Consider the following 21,063-nt stretch of genomic DNA (forward strand, 5'->3'; position numbering starts at 1 on the left):
AAAACATGAGGTGAAAACATGAAGTGAAAACATGAGGTGAAAACATGAGGTGAAAACATGAAGTGAAAACATGAAGTGAAAGGAGGAAACCATGTTATACATTTACTGTGACATTGTAGAAACATTTGTTGTGAATCTTTACTTTCATATTGTTATTTCTTCATGTTTTGCTCTGAAATGGAGCAAAGGATCATGGTCTATGTAGTTCTTCATGTTTTTGAGCTGCAGCAACAAAACAATGAATAAAAGACTTTGTATATTGTGTATTTCAGTTTTTTTTTTAATTAATTGATGTTAAAGATGAATAAAACACATATAAAACAGGGCGGGACACACACACCTGCTTTGATATACTGACTGTAGTAAAAGTCCTTCACATCCTGCCTCTGACTCACACAAAGAGGAGGATCTCTGCTTGATTTTACAGTAAAGAGAAACAAAGACTCTGACAGACTTTGAATGCTTCTCTTCCACACACACTTCCAGACGAGTCCTAAAGGTGAGTTTATGTTTTCACTTGTTGGATTTCCCTAAAGGAAGTCCTCATGTAGTTTAAAATCCATATTTCCATATTGTAAACGGTGGACACACTTTAATTTAGCATTTTAACATTTGAACCGTCTCGTTTGAAGGGAACTCCCTCTTTTAGGCGCCGGCCGTCAGACGCTTTGATGAGTTACTTTATTTTCATGTTTCTGCCTGAAAAGATGAATTTCTTTCCTGCAGATGTAGATGTGCTTTTAGTTAAGTTGGTTAATTTTCTAAAACACGGCTACTATTTAAAAATATAAAAAATCTGGTGATTTTGCAAATGACTAGAATACATTATTGTGCAATCCAAATATCCTTCCCCTTTTCTGGATCAAATGATCCTTTTCATTGACTTTAATTGAAAATACATATAAAATAGTGACAAAACAGGTGAACTCATCATTTGCTCTATTAAAAGAGTAAAACGTTCATGTTCAAATTTAATTATTCAAAACTTATTCAAACACACGAAAGCACAGGTGTTGTACGCGCTGCTGCCAATATTTTAATACTACAGGAATACGTGTAGTGAGTATAAAGTGTTAGTACTTTTCCTCATCATTGCAGTACAAAGACGACACTGAGACATCGTTGTATTTAGTTTTAAGAACTTTTCTCCTTAAGATTATTACGGCAAAGATTGATGTCCAGAGATTTCTTTCAAAAGCAGTTGATTGTTTGTATTTATTTATTTATTTATATTATGAAGTTATTTACGCCCCTGTAGTATTTCACGACCTGTTTCCAGTCTATTAGACCCTGATTTCTGTATGGAAATGGTAAAACAGATTTGTAAATGTACACAAAAAAATCAATTGTATATATATATATATATATTGTCCTTTTCCCATGTTTTATTTTGATTTAGAAAACCATGAAATTACTTATTCAGTGACATTTCATGTTTCTTTTGATGTGGCGATTGTTTTATTATTAAGAGATTCTTTGTCATTTATTTTTTTGTCATTTGCATTTGCAGCATAACCTCATTCCTGAGCACACAACACATGCACCAGCAGAGGGCGACACACCTTCTGCCTGTGGAATGAGGGCATTAAATAAGGCTAAAACAGCAGTGCAGTCTGCTGCAATTGAATGAAATTAATTGTAATTTTGTAACGCCCTAAACCAATAAACAAGAGTGTTGTTTAACAAAAGAAGAAAAGGAATAAACATAAAACACAGAACACGACCAAAGAGTGAAAATTGAAATAAAAATACAAATTGACATCTGGCCCAACATCAAGAATCAAAATGAAAGGTCACCTGACAGACCCACTGACTTTAGAAAGAGGGACAAGACTGTTTACTTTGTACCCAGAACCATTGGCCCAATAGAAAATAGGAGGGAAAAATGGTTTCTCAAGTGATGGGACAGAACATAAAATTGCCTGCTACACAGACGATGCTCTATCATATTTCACCAAACCATTAATGTACAGACCCAGTATGATGCATTTTCTTGATGATATTGGCTAAATGTCTGTTAAAAACTGAATGTACAAAAAAGCTGAAATTCTTTCTTACTGGCTATGACTTTTGAAAGACTGAACCAGGATTGAACCAGGCCTGAACCAGGATGGACGTGCCTTTGCAGATAAACTCTAGAGCCAGAAACACAGAGACCAGGCTCTTCTTCTATAGCAGAGGTCCAGACTGGCGAGGGGAATTCAGGCAAAGTGAGGTCCACAATTTAAGGCGAAAATGTGTCAGATGAAGGTGAACGGACTTTGGAAACATGGAGAATTTTAAGCTTTGGCAAAAATATGCTCGAGGAAGTTTTGTATGTGATTTGTGAGGTGGATGGAGGAACTCAATCTGTTTTTTCTGTATTCTTCTGTATTTAAGGCGCTGTCAGCGTTAACTATTTTCTTTGTGTTTGCAGGTGCCTGAGCAGTGACAGATCATGTCTTATCGTTGGGCTGAGGATGATGGTGGCCTGCCATTTGGAGCCGTGCGACTGGGGTCTGAGGCTCCTGTCACAGGTAATGTAACGCTATAGGTTATAGTCACTATAGGTTATAGTCACTATAGGTTATAGTCTCTATAGGTTATGGTCACTATAGGTTATAGTCACTATAGGTTATAGTCACTATAGGTTATAGTCACTATAGGTTATAGTCACTATAGGTTATAGTCACTATAGGTTATGGTCACTATAGGTTATAGTCACTATAGGTTATAGTCTCTATAGGTTATAGTCACTATAGGTTATAGTCACTATAGGTTATAGTCTCTATAGGTTATGGTCACTATAGGTTATAGTTTCTATAGTTTATAGTCACTATATCTGGAGCCCCAGTCCTCGCTCAGTGCCATAAACTCAATCTGGGGGCTCTTAAAACTCATACACCGTAGTTACTGTCAAAATCAAGCCATGTAGCCTAAATAATGTGCACAAATAGTACATCTAATGTTACAGCAGAACATGTGATTTTTTTCTTCAATTTTCTTGGGGGAGGACCCCCGCACCCCCCTTTACATATGTGCATTTATCATTTCATACACAAACATGTAAATGCTGATGAATAAATGTGCCACTTCTCTAGAGATCCTGAGTCACTTTTGCCACAACCAAAATTTGGCCAGCTCAGCCCTGCACTTTGTGTCCATGACATGGCAGCAAACCTCAGGGCAGCTGTGGCTTGTACTGATATTCAGGAGTGTAGGATGACAATGTCAATTTTCTTGAGGGTCCATCCATCCATCCATCTTCTGCCGCTTTATCTGGGGCCGGGTCGCGGGGGCAGCAGTCTGAGCAGGGACTCCCAGACTTCCCTCTCCCCAGGCAATTCCTCCAACTCCTCCGGGGGGATCCCGAGGTGTTCCCAGGCCAGCCGAGAGACATTGTCTCTCCAGCGTGTCCTGGGTCTTCCCCGGGGCCTCTTCCCGGTGGGACATGCCTGAAACACCTCCCGAGGGTGGCGCCCAGGAGGCATCCGGAACAGATGCCCAAGCCACCTCAGCTGGCTCCTCTCGACGTGGAGGAGCAGCGGCTCTACTCCGAGCTCCCCTCGTGTGGCCGAGCTCCTCACCTTATCTCTAAGGGAGCGCCCAGCCACCCGGCGGAGGAAACTCATTTCGACCGCTTGTATCCGCGATCTTGTTCTTTCGGTCACTACCCAAAGCTCATGACCATAGGTGAGGGTAGGAATGTAGACCGACCGGTAAATTGAGAGCTTTGCCTTTCGGCTCAGCTCCCTCTTCACCACAACGGTCCGATGCAGCGACTGCATCACTGCAGCCGCTGCACCGATCCGCCTGTCGATCTCACGCTCCATCCTTCCCTCACTCGTGAACAAGACCCCGAGATACTTGAACTCCTCCACTTGGGGCAAGGACTCCCCACCCACCCGGAGAGGGCAAGCCACCTTTTTCCGGTCGAGAACCATGGCCTCGGATTTGGAGGTGCTGATTCTCATCCCAGCTGCTTCACACTCGGCTGCAAACCGTCCCAGTGCATGCTGCGGGTCCGGGTTTGATGGAGCCATCAGGACAACATCGTCTGCAAACAGCAGAGATGGAATCCTGTGGTCCCCAAACCGGACACCCTCCGACCCCTGACTGCGCCTAGAAATTCTGTCCATAAAAATTATGAACAGAACCGGTGACAAAGGGCAGCCCTGGCGGAGTCCAACATGCACTGGTAACAGGTCTGACTTACTGCCGGCAATGCGAACACAGCTCCTGCTCCGGTCATACAGGGACCGGACAGCCCTGAGCAAAGGGCCCCGGACCCCGTACTCCCGGAGCACCCCCCAAAGGACACCCCGAGAGACACGGTCGAAAGCCTTCTCCAGATCCACAAAGCACATGTGGACTGGTTGGGCAAACTCCCATGAACCCTCGAGCACCTGATGGAAAGTATAGAGTTGGTCCAGTGTTCCACGACCAGGATGAAAACTACTCCGCTCCTCCTGAATCCGAGGTTCGACTATCGGTCGGATTCTCCTCTCCAGTACCTTGGAATAGACCTTACCCGGGAGGCTGAGGAGTGTGATCCCTCTGTAGTTGGAACACACCCTTTGGTCCCCCTTCTTGAACAGAGAGACCACCACCCAGGTCTGCCAGTCCAGAGGCACGGTCCCCGACCGCCACGCGATGTTGCAGGGACGTGTCAGCCAAGACAGTCCTACAACATCCAGATGCTTTAGGTACTCAGGGCGGATCTCATCCACCCCCGGAGCCCTGCCACCGAGGAGTTTGCGAACAACCTCAGTGACTTCAGCTTGGGTGATGGATGAGCCAGCCTCCGAGTCCCCGGTTTCTACTTCCTCTTCGGAAGACGTGACTGAGGGATTAAGGAGATCCTCAAAGTATTCCTTCCACCGTCCGACAACATACCCAGTCGAGGTCAGCAGGCCTCCACCCGCACCGTAAACGGTGTTGGTGAGGCACTACTTCCCCCTCCTGAGGCGCCGGACGGTTTGCCAGAATTTCTTTGGTGCCGACCGATAGTCCTCCTCCATGGCCTCCCCGAACTCCTCCCAGGCCTGGGTTTTTGCCTCTGCGACAGCACGAGCCACGGCTCGCTTGGCCTGCCGATACCTGTCGATGACCTCAGGAGACTTACAAGCCAGAGTGGCCTGATAGGCCTCCTTCTTCAGTCTGACGGCATCCCTTACTTCCGGTGTCCACCACCGGGTTCGGGGGTTGCCGCCACGACAGGCACCAGAGACCTAGCGACCACAGCTCCGAGCAGCCGCATCAACAATGGAGTCGGAGAACATGGTCCACTCGGACTCAATGTCCCCAACCTCCCCCGGGACATGGGAGAAGCTCTCCCGGAGGTGCGAGTTGAATACCCTACTGACAGAGGGCTCCACTAGACGTTCCCAACAGACCCTCACAATGCGCTTGGGTCTGCAAAGTCTGTCCGGCTTCCTCCTCCGCCAGTGGATCCAACTCACAACCAGGTGGTGATTGGTTGACAACTCTGCCCCTCTCTTCACCCGAGTGTCCAAGACACGCGGCCGGAGGTCAGATGACACGACAACAAAGTCGATCATTGACCTCCGGCCTATGGTGTCCTGGTGCCACGTGCACTGATGGACACCCTTGTGCTTCAACATGGTGTTCGTTATGGACAATCCGTGGCTAGCACAGAAGTCCAATAACTGAACACCGCTCGGGTTCAGATCAGGGAAGCCGTTCTTCCCGATCACCCCTCTCCAGGTGTCACTGTCATTGCCCAAGTGGGCGTTGAAGTCCCCCAGTAGGACAACGGAGTCCCCGGTCGGTGCACTGTCCAGTACCCCTCCCAAGGACTACAAGAAGGCCGGGTACTCTGCACTGCTGTTCGGCCCGTAGGCCGCCACAACAGTGAGAGACCTGTCCCCCACCCGAAGGCTTAGGGACGCGACACTCTCGTCCACCGGGGTGAACTCACGTGGCGGCTGAGCTGAGGGTCTATAAGCCCACACCAGCCCGCCGCCTCTGCCCGGCAACACAAGAGAAGAGATGGGTTCCAGAGCCCAAACTGTGCGTGGAGGTGAGGCCGACTATATCTAGTCGGTATCGCTCAACCTCCCGCACAAGCTCAGGCTCTTTCTCCCCCAGCAAGGTGACATTCCATGTCCCCAGAGTTAGTCTCTGTGTCTGGAGATCTGGTCGCCGAGGCCCCTGCCGTCGACTGCCGCCCAGATCTCTCTGCACCGGCCCCTTATGGATCCTCCTGCAGGTGGTGGGCCCACGGGAGGGGGGCCCCACGTCGCTCTTTCGGGCTGTGCCCGGCCGGGCCCCGTGAGGTAAGACCCGGCCACCAGGCGCTCGCCATGGAGCACCCATCCCAGGCCTGGCTCCAGGATGGGGCCCCGGTGACGCCGATCCGGGCGACGTAAACGGCCTTGTTCTTTTTGTCATCATAATGGGCTTCTGAACCGATCTTTGTCTGACCCGTCACCTAGGACCTATTTGCTTTGGGAGACCCTTGACTTGAAGCCCCCCACAACATAGCTCCCGGGTTCATTCGGGCGCTCAAACACCACGTTAAGGTGTCGGTTCAAGGAGAGGAAGGTCCAAAAATATCTTATTTTATTTGACAGGAACAGGAGCTTTAGTCAAAGAAAACAAGAGGCTTTGTACTAGACTTTAGCTCTAAGAGACATAAATACATAAATGGACAAACAGCATAAAACAATGCAATCCATTTCATCATAATACAATAAAGAGATTAAACAATAATGAAATGTCACTTGCACATGCTGGACCCCGTTTGATCTGGTGAATGTGTGAATTTCTGTGTTTTAGGCAAGAAATACATCATGTACCACGGCACCAGCAGTGCCAGTGCTATGGCCATAAAGCGCGCCAACCGTTTTAATCAGTCCACAATCGGGATGCTGGGCCCCGGGGTGTACCTGAGCCGGGACCTGCAGAAGGCCAGCCGCTACCCCATCGGTCACCCTGAACATGACAGAGTGGTCATCAGGGTCCAGGCCGACGTTGGGAAAGTGATTGTAATCAACCGCCAGAACCACCCTGATCAGAAGACCTGGCACAACAAAGGGTTCGACACAGCGTGGGTGCCCCCCAACTGCGGGATGGTGTCGAGCGGACTGGAGGAGAACTGCGTGTGGGACCCCAATCGAATCAAGATCATCAACCTCATCAAACCACAGCCCGCCCAGGGAGCTGGCTTTTACTGACCTAAGTTAAATCACATGTACATGTCACATTCTGCAGTAACAGATGTATGCGTTAGTACAATCATTAAATCAAGTTTTTGGAAAAATACAAATATGAATTGTGAGTTCTTGAGTCCACATGAGGCTCTCATTTTTAAATGTACCTTTTCCTGCCACATGATTCTGAGGCTGAGAGGAGACTGAGCAGAGACTGAGCAGATGCTGAGCAGAGGCTGAGCAGAGACTGATCAGAGGCTGATCAGAGGCTGTGCAGAGGCTGAGCAGAGGCTGTGCAGAGAGGCTGATAAGAGGCTGAGCAGAGGCTGAGCAGAGGCTGAGAAGAGGCTGAGCAGAGGCTGTGCAGAGGCTGAGCAGAGGCTGAGCAGAGACACTTCACCCGCAGCGCTGTGTATTTGATGATGAATATAAACCTGGTGCGATGGTCGGCCCATAATGCACTCTGATTATCAGTTTAAAAGTCATAATTATGGATTTCTGTGGAACTTGTTTCGCTCTTTAAAAAGTGTAATGTTAACTCTAAATAAAAATATTGTCACATTTTTCCATTTCTTTCCATCTTTTCCATTTCTCCCACAAAGCACATCTTCAGAGCTATGTACAACTCTCACTAGGCACCAAGTTGCATGTCCTAATTCCATATATTCAGGATCTACCATTTTGCTCACTTCCTATGCACCTCATTGCCAGGTTTGATCACTCATTTTAATTCATTATTAACTCTACCTCTTAAGGTGCTCCTTGGAGGACAGGTTAAATAAAAAATAAAAAACATGCATTATATAATATAAAGAATAAAATAAATAAATCATTTTTTTAAATTGATATATTACACCTATTAAACATAGGTCTTGCTCCTCATTCCTCTCCCTCCATCTTTCTCTCTCCCTCCTTCCTTCCTTCTCTCTCGTCTCTCCTTCCTTTCCCTCTATCTCTCCCCTGTTCTCTCCTTCCTCTCCCCTCGGGCAACATGTTGCCAGGCCCCACTCTTTCTCCTTCAGCAACGGGTCACCAAGTCTTACTATTTCGCCCCGGGCACCGGGCTGCCAGATCCCCTTCTCTTCTCCCTGAGCACGGCGTCGCCAGGTTCCATTAATTTCTCCTTGAGCACCGCGTTGCCAGGTTCCAGTCACTTCTCCTCGGGCACCGCGTCACCAAGTTCAATTACTTTCTCCTCGAGCACCGCGTTGCCAGGTTCCACTCCACGTTCCACTTCCCTTCAAGTCCCGAGCTTCCAGGTCCACCCACCACCAAGCACTGCTTTGCCAGCTTCCACTCCAGCCTTCTCAAGCACCGGATTCCCCCTCTCGCTCCAACCCAGAAGCGCTGCCTCCACCCTCCGATGTTCGCGCTAAAATACTTTCAGCCTCACGCTTTTATGTCCCAGTGGATCAATTAAATCCCATATCAGCTTCTAGCTGGCCACACACTCCACCGCGTTCCGAACTGTTCTTCATCCGTCTTGAAGCACTGGTTCTCATCCCGAGTGGTCCCAGCTTGAGAGTCTTGCTGTAATTAAAGCAAGTTCGCCTGTCCGTCCGAGAGAGTCGGATCTCTCCTTCACCGTGGAACTTTCCAGTGTTGACGCCGCCGGGCACCGGGATGCCCCCTTCAGAGCTACAGGTCCTTCCATGTTCTGATAGTTCTCAGGTACCAACCTGAAGTTAAATCGGAGCTCTCTTCTCAGGAACTTCTCCTCATGCTCCAAACAGCAGCTCTTGTCTCTTTGGTCATCTCAACTTGGCCATGCAGATCATCCCCCAGGGGCAAACCCATCATCTCCCACCTCCCAACCCCAGCGTCTTCTGTCCATCACTCAACAGCATTGTGATTCGCTGCTCCACTTCGATATGCCGTTCCATCAGCCGGTTCTGGGGGTTACTTTAAAGGTGGAATGGACGATTTTTATCAGCAAATCTTTTATCATATTTCCTCGTGGCGTGGATAAATCATTAGTCCTGCCACGTATCAATCATAAAACACACCTACCGCTCACCTGCAGCCGCGTGCGGTTCGTCCCCACGTTTCCGCGTGCCTAAGCGCACGGATCTATCATAATATAGTTCCCTCAGTGTACGGGGCAAAATGAAGACGGAGAAAGACAGTTCGAGCTGACGCAGAAGTGGACAGAAATCTACGGGAGCGATGCGATGCGCTCCGTCGCGCTAATAAACAAACGCACGTGTGTGTTGTATCAGTCCGCACGGGGGAGTGCACATGCGCACTTCCGCCTGAGTTCTCAAATTGCCGAAAATCGTCCATTGCGCCTTTAAGGCAAGTGGTTCTCCCCCGGGCTTGACGAGTTTCTCCACTTCATCTGAAAGTCTGCATGTCTTCGGCTGCCTTGTTTGAGGTGAAAGGAGGAAACCATGTTATACATTTACTGTGACATTGTAGAAACATTTGTTGTGAATCTTTACTTTCATATTGTTATTTCTTCATGTTTTGCTCTGAAATGGAGCAAAGGATCATGGTCTATGTAGTTCTTCATGTTTTTGAGCTGCAGCAACAAAACAATGAATAAAATACTTTGTATATTGTGTATTTCAGTGTTTTTTTTAATTAATTGATGTTAAAGATGAATAAAATACATATAGAACAGGGCGGGACACACACACCTGCTTTGATATACTGACTGTAGTAAAAGTCCTTCACATCCTGCCTCTGACTCACACAAAGAGGAGGATCTCTGCTTGATTTTACAGTAAAGAGAAACAAAGACTCTGACAGACTTTGAATGCTTCTCTTCCACACACACTTCCAGACGAGTCCTAAAGGTGAGTTTATGTTTTCACTTGTTGGATTTCCCTAAAGGAAGTCCTCATGTAGTTTAAAATCCATATTTCCATATTGTAAACGGTGGACACACTTTAATTTAGCATTTTAACATTTGAACCGTCTCGTTTGAAGGGAACTCCCTCTTTTAGGCGCCGGCCGTCAGACGATTTGATGAGTTACTTTATTTTCATGTTTCTGCCTGAAAAGATGAATTTTCTTCCTGCAGATTTAGAACTTGTGAGTTTTGTGTTGACAAACTACTTTCTTGAAGATATCTGTTTTATTTGACATAAATTACTTCAAACTTTTGCAACACATTTGGGAAAGTGATTTTAGTTAAGTTGGTTAATTTTCTAAAACACGGCTACTATTTAAAAATATAAAAAATCAGGTGATTTTGCAAATGACTAGAATACATTTTTGTGTAATCCAAATGTCCTTCCACTTTTCTGGATCAAACGATCCTTAGTGACAAAACAGGTGAACTCATCATTTGCTCTAATAAAATAGTAAAACATTCATGTTCAAATTTGATTATTCAAAACGTATTCAAACACACGAAAGCACAGGTGTTGTACGCGCTGCTGCCAATATTTTAATACTACAGGAATACGTGTAGTGAGTATAATGTGTTAGTACTTTTCCTCATCATTGCAGTACAAAGACGACCTTTTCTCCTTAAGATTATTACGGCAAAGATTAATGTCCAAAGATTTCTTTCAAAAGCATTTGAATGTTTGTATTTATTTATTTATATTATTAGTTATTTACACCCTGTAGTATTTTGCAACCTGTCTCCAGTCTATTAGGCCCTTATTTCTGTATGGAAATGGTAAAACAGATTTGTAAATGTACACGAAAAAAATCAATTGTCCCTTACTAAATATATTGTCCTTTTCCCATGTTTTATTTTGATTAGAAAAAACATGAAATGACTTATTCAGTGACATTTCATGTTTCTTTTGATGTGGCGATTGTTTTATTATTAAGAGATTCTTTGTCATTTATTTTTTTGTCATTTGCATTTGCAGCATAACCTCATTCCTGAGCACACAACACATGCACCAGCAGAGGGCGACACACCTTCTGCCTGTGGAATGAGGGCATTAAATAAGGCTAAAACAGCAGTGCAGTCTGCTGCAATTGAATGAAATTAATTGTAATTTTGTAACGCCCTAAACCACTAAACAAGAGTGTTGTTTAACAAAAGAAGAAAAGGAATAAATAATAAAGAGAGAAAATTGAAATAAAAATACAAATAGACCTCTGGCCCAACATCAAGAATCAAAATGAATGGTCACTTGACAGACCCACTGACTCTGTAAAGAGGGACGAGACAGGGCTGTGCTTGGTTCCCACTGTTCTTTACTTTGTACCCAGAACCATTGGCTCAACATATTTGACGGTTGGAACAAACATTGAAAATGGAAACATTTTGGTTTGTCAAGTGATGGGACAGAACATAAAATGATCTGCTACACAGATGATGCTCTATCATATTTGACCAAACCATTAATGTACAGACCCAGTATGATGCATTTTCTTGATTTCCTGAGCAGTGACAGATGGGGTCTAATGCTCCTGTCAAAGGTAATGTAACGCTATAGGTTATAGTCACTATATGTTATAGTCACAGTAGCAAAACCTACTGTATGTTCAGACGTCAGACATAAGAATTTGCAGTGGTTCTCTGGAGCCCCAGTCCTCGCTCAGTGCCATAAACTCAATCCGGAGGGCTCCTAAAACGTATACATCCTAGTTACCGTCAAAATCTAGCCATGTAGCCTAAATAATGTGCATAAATAGTACATCTAATTTTACACCAGAACACCAGAAATTACATTACATTTTTTCCAATTTTCTTGGGGGAGGACCCCTGCACCCCCTTTACATATGTGTATTTATCATTTTATACACAAACATGTAAATGCTGATGAATAAATGTGCCACTTCTCTAGAGCTCCTGAGTCACTTTTGCCACAACCAAAATTTGGCCTGGCAGTTTGTCCTGAGTTCTGCACTTTGTGTCCATGACATGGCAGCAAACCCCAGGGCAGCTGTGGCTTGTACTGATATTCAGGAGTGTAGCGTGACAATGTCAATTTTCTTGAGTGTCCAAAAATATCTTATTTTATTTCACAGGAACAGTTGCTTAAGTCAAAGAAAACAAGAGGCTTTGTACTAGACTTTAGCTCTAAGAGACATAAAATACATAAAATGGACAAACAGCATAAAACAATGCAATCCATTTCATCATAATACAATAAAGAGATTAAACAATAATGAAATGTCACTTGCACATGCTGGACCCCGTTTGATCTGGTGAATGTGTGAATTTCTGTGTTTTAGGCAAGAAATACATCATGTACCACGGCACCAGCAGCGCCAGTGCTCGGACCATAAAGAGCGCCAACCGTTTTAATCAGTCTCCAGACGGGATGCTGGGCCGCGGGGTGTACCTGAGCCGGGACCTGCAGAAGGCCAGCCGCTACCCCATCGGTCACCCTGAACATGACAGAGTGGTCATCAGGGTTCTGGTCGACGTCGGGAAAGTGATTGTAATCAACCGCCAGAACCACCCTGATCAGAAGACCTGGCACAACAAAGGGTTCGACACAGCGTGGGTGCCCCCCAACTGCGGGATGGTGCAAAGGGAACTGGAGGAGAACTGCGTGTGGGACCCCAATCGAATCAAGATCATTGATGACATCACACCACTGCCCGCAAAGGGAGAAGCGTTTGACTGACCTAAATTAGATCACATGTACATGTCACATTCTGCCGTAACAGATTTATGCGTTAGTATAATCATTAAATAAAGTTTTTGGAAATATTAAAATATGAATTGTGACTTCTTGAGTCTCATTCTTAAATGTCCCTTTTCCTACCGCATACATTTTGACCTGTAAATGTCTCGTTTGTCCTCTGAAGCTGAGCAGAGGCTGATCAGAGGCTGTGCAGAGGTTGTGCAGAGGCTGAGCAGAGGCTGAGCAGAGGCTGAGCAAAGGTTGTGCAGAGACTGAGCAGAGGCTGTGCAGAGGCTGAGCAGAAGCTGAGCAGAGGCTGAGCAGAGACTGAGCAGAGGCTATGCAGAGGCTGAGCAGAGGCTGAGCAGAAGCTGGGGGAGGACTCAGGATGGAGCAGATGTTCTTATCTTTACGGATCACAGGGACACCGAGGCAACACCTCAGGGGGGGTTGACTGATGAGTAATAGGAAAAGTTAACATTAACAGGGAAAGAATTTGACATTCTAAAGTGAACACCTGAAGGATTGTTGAGATTCAATCAAGAATTGAATAGATTTAAATAAGACAATATCATCTAAATTTAGACGTTATAGAAGTTATGAAACCAGTGATAACGGGAACTAAACAGGAGGAGTGAAGAACAGTGGAATCCCAGGGGATGCAGCGTCTGATAGTTATATCAGCAGCAATTAAAAGGTAAAAGCGGGTTACAAGTGAGGGTAAGAGTAAGTGAGAAGAGAGAAAGAAAGAGCAGGTTTAGAAATTTGGAAATGGGTGTTTCCTCCGTTACGAGAGAGACAGAGAGGAAGACGAGAGGAAGACAGAGAGAGAAACAGAGGGGAAGACAGAGAGGAAGATGCATGCAATACAAAGAAAAGACAAAGAAAGTAGGAAAAGAAGGGGAAAAAAGGGTTGATAACAAGAGACGTGCCTTATGGACAAGGGGAAGGTTTAGAATCATTTTGATTTTTAATATACATATAGACTTGCTAGAACAAACTAATACACAATGTTTGTAAAGCACCACATGAGCAGGTGTGAGATATTGAGTTTGAAACTCACCTGAAGCACATATAGAAGATTAGCACATATTACATTAGATGTGTGACATTATTCAGGCCACACCACAAGAGGAGATGTGAAACTTTATGTTAATTATGTGATGAAGAATTCTAAGTTGTGAACTGACCCTTATGGCCAGCTCAACGGGGAATTATTGAGATAATTATTATTGTTTGATGTATTTGTATTGCACACATACTCACACACACACACACACACACACATACACACACACACACACACACACACACATACATACATATGCGCGCACACGTGGACTGAGACATTTAGAGTTTGAAACATTTAGAGTTTGAAACTTTTAGAGTTTGAAACATTTAAAGTTTGAACATTTAGAGTTTGAAACAAATGGTGGTAAAACAGATAGGTTTGAGAAGTGTAAGATTACACACAGACTGATTGACCCACACAGGGGGGGCCCAGCGCCTTGGAAGGAGGGGCTCAGCCAGGGATGTGACCACTGAACTGTGAAAGGTCAAGAGGTGACATTGCGGAGTTGGAGTGACAGACGCAATTCCATCTCTTCCTTGATTACATCCTGGATTAGTGAACGTTGTAAACTATCTGGATTGTTGAATTTTGTTTAAATGTAGTAGTTTGAGAAATGGGCAAGGCCATATCTCAAAAAGGAGGGATATGTACGTGTAAACAAATATTCCGAATCAATAATTACAAAAAAAAAAATTGTAAACAAGAAAACTGTTTGAAATACACTGAACTGTCGAAAAGACTTTGTTTATCACCGCAGCAGAACGTGTTGGAGATTTGGTGTTTACAGAGACGAGCAAAGTGGACGAGCCAAGTGGACGGAGCCACACACTAATCAGGGGAGGACGAGATCATGGGTGCAGCAGACAACACAGCACCAGATCCATAAGCAATCTACAAGACGCAGGACTTCGTTTGTATGAGTTTTGTCCAGAGTCTACGGTAGAGTACAATACTCTGCTACGATGAACGGACACAGAGACCACAGTGTGTAAAGTGCTATACTCTGCTACGATGAACGAGAGCCAGAGGCTACGGTGCGCAGAGTACCATACTCTGTGAAAAAGAATCAACGAGTTATCATCATCACAGCGATGACGATAATATGGGTGCTGAACACCTGTATTATGCAATCGGGACAACAGATCAACATACACAACTGTGTATACCGGTAAATGGAAAATAGAGGGAAGAAAATAAGTGATCAACATGAAAGGTTATGAAATGTGTAATGTGAAATGTACAATGTATAATTGACATGACAATAGCTGAAGAAACACAATGGCATATTACACCACAGCCACTGTTGTTTACACTAACTAAGAGTTTTTTATCTGCTACAACATAACTACATGCAATGTTAATGAGATTATGAATTGAGATGGGAAATGTACCAGTTCATATGTGTCAAAGGTGTGACCGAAGCGAGCAGCGGAAGAAGGTCTCTTAAGAAACCAAGCGAGGACGTATGGTGGTGTGGGGACACTTGTGGGACGATGTGCCTATGTATCCCTTTTGTGGCCAGCCATGGTCATAACAAAGACCAGCATCACCCAGAACCATACCGCAAGATCAAGGTCGAGAGGTTAGTGGACAATCTGGTCCCTTTGGCACCTGATACAACATATTTGATTCTATTGGGGTGTCCAGAGAGGTCCCTGACGAGAACTGACTGACCAGAGAGCAGCGGGTTTAAGGGCTTTCCGCTTGTACTTCTATATTTCCCATCACACCGCACAAATTATAGACAAGATAAATTGTCTGTTTGTCAAATTACAGAGATTGACCAATCTGACTCAAAATTTAGGACAGTAATATAGACATGTAGACATGTTGTGGGCCGAGAGAAAAAGAGCGTGTTCAATGTTGAGAAATGTGCATCACTTTTTGTGTGTAAAAGTGTCATTTTAACAACAATATGAAAGACATGTTGCAAACTGAAAAGAGTAATGTGTTTGGCATATGATACAGTAGACTAATGCTTTGATAAACAGGAGGGAAATGTGATAACATGTGAATATATGATTATATTTCTGTGATGTATTTTATCTGCATAATAGTGATATTTTATCTGCATCATTAGTCTAAGAGAAGAACGGGTGTGTGACAAACTGCATTTGTGAAGGGGTCGTAAAGATGGGCCAAAGAATGTTGTCCCAGGGGGGGTGTGACAGCCCAGAGGAGTTTGGGTAATGTTTACCCAAGGCTTAATCTCTAGGAAAAATACCAGCTGTAAAACAAGTGCCTTGATGTGAAGCTGACCAATGAGAAATGTGACCCGCCTATTCCAGAATATCTAATAAAACCAACCAGCATGGGAAAAAACGGGGTGAGACGCAGGAGGATCACGCAGGCTGCGTACCACAGCCTGCGTGATCAGTCCCGGCGTTTTCTCCCAAGCTTGCCATACAAATGTCTGATATTTCTGTGTTGTTTCATATTCTAAGTTGAATTGTGTTCTCGATGTGTTACAGAATAGCATCGGCGTATTGTCTGATTCCATGACACATTGTAGAAACATTTGTTGTGAATCTTTACTTTCATATTGTTATTTCTTCATGTTTTGCTCTGAAATGGAGCAAAGGATCATGGTCTATGTAGTTCTTCATGTTTTTGAGCTGCAGCAACAAAACAATGAATAAAATACTTTGTATATTGTGTATTTCAGTGTTTTTTTTTTTTGATTAATTGATGTTAAAGATGAATAAAATAAATATATAAAACAGGGCGGGACACACACACCTGCTTTGATATACTGACTGTAGTAAAAGTCCTTCACATCCTGCCTCTGACTCACACAAAGAGGAGGATCTCTGCTTGATTTTACAGTAAAGAGAAACAAAGACTCTTTGAATGCTTCTCTTCCACACACACTTCCAGACGAGTCCTAAAGGTGAGTTTATGTTTTCACTTGTTGGATTTCCCTAAAGAAAGTCCTCATGTAGTTTTAAATCCATATTTCCATATTGTAATCGGTGGACAGACTTTAATTTAGCATTTTAACATTTGAACCGTCTTGTTTGAAGGGAACTCCCTCTTTTAGGCGCCGGCCGTCAGACGCTTTGATGAGTTACTCTATTTTCATGTTTCTGCCTGAAAAGATGAATTTTCTTCCTGCAGATGTGGAACTTGTGAGTTTTGTGTTGACAAACTACTTTCTTGAAGATATCTGTTTTATTTGACATAAATTATTTAAAACTTCACCTTTTTGCAACACATTTGGGAAAGTGCTTTTAGTTAAGTTGGTTAATTTGCTAAAACACGACTACTATTTAAAAATATAAAAAATCTGATGATTTTTGCAAATGACTAGAATACATGTTTGTGTAATCCAAATGTCCTTCCACTTTTCTGGATCAAATGATCTTTAGTGACAAAACAGATGAACTCATCATTTGCTCTAATAAAATAGTAAAATATTCATGTTCAAATTTGATTATTCAAACACACACAAAAGCACAGGTGTTGTACGCGCTGCTGCCAATATTTTAATACTACAGGAACACGTGTAGTGAGTATAAAGTGTTAGTACTTTTCCTCATCATTGCAGTACAAAGACGACACTGAGACATCGTTGTCCATCCATCTTCTTCCTCTTATCCGGGGCCGGGTCGCGGGGGAGTCCCAGACTTCCCTCTCCCCAGACACTTCCTCCAACTCCTCCGGGGGGATCCCGAGGCGTTCCCAGGTCAGCCTAGAGACATAGTCTCTCCAGCGTGTCCTGGGTCTTCCCCGGGGCCGGTGGGACATGCCTGAAACACCTCCCGAGGGAGGCGCCCAGGAGGCATCTGGAACAGATGCCCGAGCCACCTCAGCTGGAGGAGCAGCGGCTGTACTCTGAGCTCCCCCCGTGTGGCCGAGCTCCTCACCCTATCTCTAAGGGAACGCCCTTTTCAACCGCTTGTATCCGCGATCTTGTCCTTTGGGTCATTACCCAAAGCTCATGACCATAGGTGAAGGTAGGAAAGTAGACCGACCGGTAAATCGAGAGCTTTGTCTTTCGACTCAGCTCCTACTTCACCACAACAGTCCAATGCAGCGACTGTATCACTGCAGCCGCTGCACCGATCCGCCTGTCGATCTCACGCTCCATCCTTCCCTCACTCGTGAACAAGACCCCGAAATACTTGAACTCCTCCACTTGGGGCAAGGACTCCCCACCCACCTGGAGAGGGCAAGCCACCTTTTTCCGGTCGAGAACCATGGCCACGGATTTGGAGGTGCTGATTCTCATCCCAGACGCTTCACACTCGGCTGCAAACCGTCCCAGTGCATGTTGCAGGTCCGGGTTTGATGAAGCCATCAGAACAACATAGTCTGCAAACAGCAGAGATGAGATCCTGTGGTCCCCAAACCGGACACCCTCCGACCCCTGACTGCGCCTAGAAATTCTGTCCATAAAAACTATGAACAGAACCAGTGACAAAGGGCAGCCTTGAGGAGCCCCTCATGCACTGGCAATGCATGTTAGACATCGTTGTACTTAGTTTATAGAACTTTTCTCCGTAAGATTATTACAGCAAAGATTGATGTCCAGAGATTTCTTGCAAAAGCAGTTGATTGTTTGTATTTATTTATATTATTAAAGGCGCAATGGACGATTTTTCGGCAATTTGAGAACACAGGCGGAAGTGCGCATGCGCACTCCCCCGTGCGGACTGATACAACACACACGTGCGTTTGTTTATTAGCGCGACGGATTGCATCGCATCGCTCGTCTCCCGTAGATTTCTGTCCACTTCTGCGTCAGCTCGAACTGTCTTTCTCCGTCTTCATTTTGCCCCGTACACTGAGGGAACTATATTATGATAGATCAATGCGCTTAGACACGCGGAAATGTGGGACGAGCCACACGCGGCTGCAGGTGAGCAGTAGGTGCGTTTTATGATTGATACGTGGCAGGACTAATCGGCAGAACACGCCACGAGGAAATAAGACTCAGATTTATGCCAAAAAAATCGTCCATTCAACCTTTAAGTTATTTACGCCCCTGTAGTATTTTGCGACCTGTTTCCAGTCTATTAGGCCCTGATTTCTGTATGGAAATGGTAAAACAGATTTGTAAATGTACACGAAAAAATCAATTGTCCATTACTAAATATATTGTCCTTTTCCCATGTTTTATTTTGATTTAGAAAACCATGAAATTACTTATTCAGTGACATTTCATGTTTCTTTTGATGTGGCTATTGTTTTATTATTAAGAGATTCTTTGTCATTTATTTTTTTGTCATTTGCATTTGCAGCATAACCTCATTCCTGAGCACACAACACATGCACCAGCAGAGGGCGACACACCTTCTGCCTGTGGAATGAGGGCATTAAATAAGGCTAAAACAGCAGTGCAGTCTGCTGCAATTGAATGAAATTGATTGTAATTTTGTAACGCCCTAAACCACTAAACAAGAGTGTTGTTTAACAAAAGAAGAAAAGGAATAAACATAAAACACAGAACACGAAGAGTGAAAATTGAAATAAAAATACAAATTGACATCTGGCCCAACATCAAGAATCAAAATGAAAGGTCACCTGACAGACCCACTGACTTTAGAAAGAGGGACAAGACTGTTTACTTTGTACCCAGAACCATTGGCCCAATATATTAGACAATAGGAGGGAAAAAATGGTTTCTCAAGTGATGGGACAGAACATAAAATTGCCTGCTACACAGACGATGCTCTATCATATTTGACCAAACCATTAATGTACAAACCCAGTATGATGCATTTTCTTGATGATATTGGCTAAATGTCTGTTCAAACTGAATGTACAAAAAAACTGAAATTCTTTCTTACTGGCTATGACTTTTGAAAGACTGAACCAGGATTGAACCAGGCCTGAACCAGGATGGACGTGCCTTTGCAGATAAACTCTAGAGCCAGAAACACAGAGACCAGGCTCTTCTTCTATAGCAGAGGTCCAGACTGGCGAGGGGAATTCAGGCAAAGTGAGGTCCACAATTTAAGGTGAAAATGTGTCAGATGAAGGTGAACGGACTTTGGAAACATGAAGAATTTTAAGCTTTGGCAAAAATATGCTCGAGGAATTTTTTCTATGTGATTTGTGAGGTGGATGGAGGAACTCAATCTGTTTTTTCTGTATTCTTCTGTATTTAAGGCGCTGTCAGCGTTAACTATTTTCTTTGTGTTTGCAGGTGCCTGAGCAGTGACGGACCATGTCGTATGGTTGGGCTGAGGATGATGGTGACCTGCTATTTGGAGCCGTGCGACTGGTTTCTACTGCTCCTGTCACAGGTAATGTAACGCTATAGGTTGTAGTCTCTATAGGTTATAGTCTCTATAGGTTATAGTCACTATAGGTTATAGTCTCTATAGGTTATAGTCTCTATAGGTTATAGTCTCTATAGCAGTGGTGGCCAATTATTTTCCTCCGAGGGCCATATTCGAATCCAGGCAAGGAGCGGAGGGCCGGCCCGCGATCATTGGTGTGAAGAAAAGAAAAATCCCAAAAATTAAATATCAAATTAAATATCCCTTTTCTTTCAAATATAGGCTACTGAATCTATTATTTAATTCATTTCACGTCACATTTATTAAGGATACAAGTTCAGACAGATGCCTGAGGGCAAAAAAGGAAGGAAGGAAGGTTTAGAGTTTAGGATACCTTCAACCTCTATCAACGTGGTGAACAGGACCTCTTTGGCCTACTTCACCGACCTCTCCCAGGCTCCACCGAAGTGAGGAGCGTACGGTGGGTTAAAGTGGAAGTTGATTGTATGCTTGGCCAACTGTTGCTGTAATTCTGGGCCCAGTTCGTGCCTCGGTCTGACCACAGCTCGTATGGCTTTCCCCTGCATGCAATAAACCTGCGTAAAGACATAAGAAAAGAGTCAGTGTCAAGGCTAGGCAGGAGATCCAAGTGCACACATCGGGTGTTGAGGCACTTGTAGATGATCCCCCAGCGCTTCTCTCTCCTGTGGCCAATCTTCACCAGGTATGGGCCGAAACAGCTGTCTGGGTCTACATCTGTGGCCTGACGCAGACGTCCTCCAACTCTAATTAGTCCGCTGAGGCTGTCGTATTCAGGAGAGAGAGCACTCAGGTTGCTGCTGGAGGGTACAGTGTGGCCTGTTCAGAGAGCTTGAAGATTCTCGGGAAAACTGTCCGTTTGTGCAGAGCGAAGCAACCGTGTCTCTGCCTCGAGACGCTCGGCTGCAGTGAAGGGACCAGGTTGTCCAGCGTTGCATACTGTGCTGGATCTGGGGCGTGCATGGAGTTGGGCTCCACGCACGCGGGGCTTGGGAGTGCAGCGGTATGGCCACAAAATGCTGCTT

General features: G+C 44.6%; 1 protein-coding gene across 1 annotated transcript in view; it reads left to right on the forward strand.

The window, feature by feature from the left end:
• Positions 1-21,063, forward strand: part of LOC140358774 (uncharacterized) — a 42,292-nt gene that overhangs the window by 12,934 nt on the left and 8,295 nt on the right. The window contains exons 6-11 of the mRNA XM_072443823.1: positions 2,435-2,516; positions 6,781-7,175; positions 8,177-8,369; positions 12,303-12,690; positions 20,422-20,466; positions 20,816-21,041. Coding sequence (XP_072299924.1) covers positions 2,435-2,516; positions 6,781-7,175; positions 8,177-8,369; positions 12,303-12,690; positions 20,422-20,466; positions 20,816-21,041 — 1,329 coding nt within the window. The remainder of the gene's footprint in view (positions 1-2,434; positions 2,517-6,780; positions 7,176-8,176; positions 8,370-12,302; positions 12,691-20,421; positions 20,467-20,815; positions 21,042-21,063) is intronic.

Source organism: Eucyclogobius newberryi, unplaced genomic scaffold, assembly GCF_026437365.1.
Source record: "Eucyclogobius newberryi isolate DKJ021-1_F unplaced genomic scaffold, fEucNew1.0.hap1 SCAF_13, whole genome shotgun sequence".
NCBI classification, from domain to species: Eukaryota; Metazoa; Chordata; class Actinopteri; order Gobiiformes; family Gobiidae; genus Eucyclogobius; species Eucyclogobius newberryi.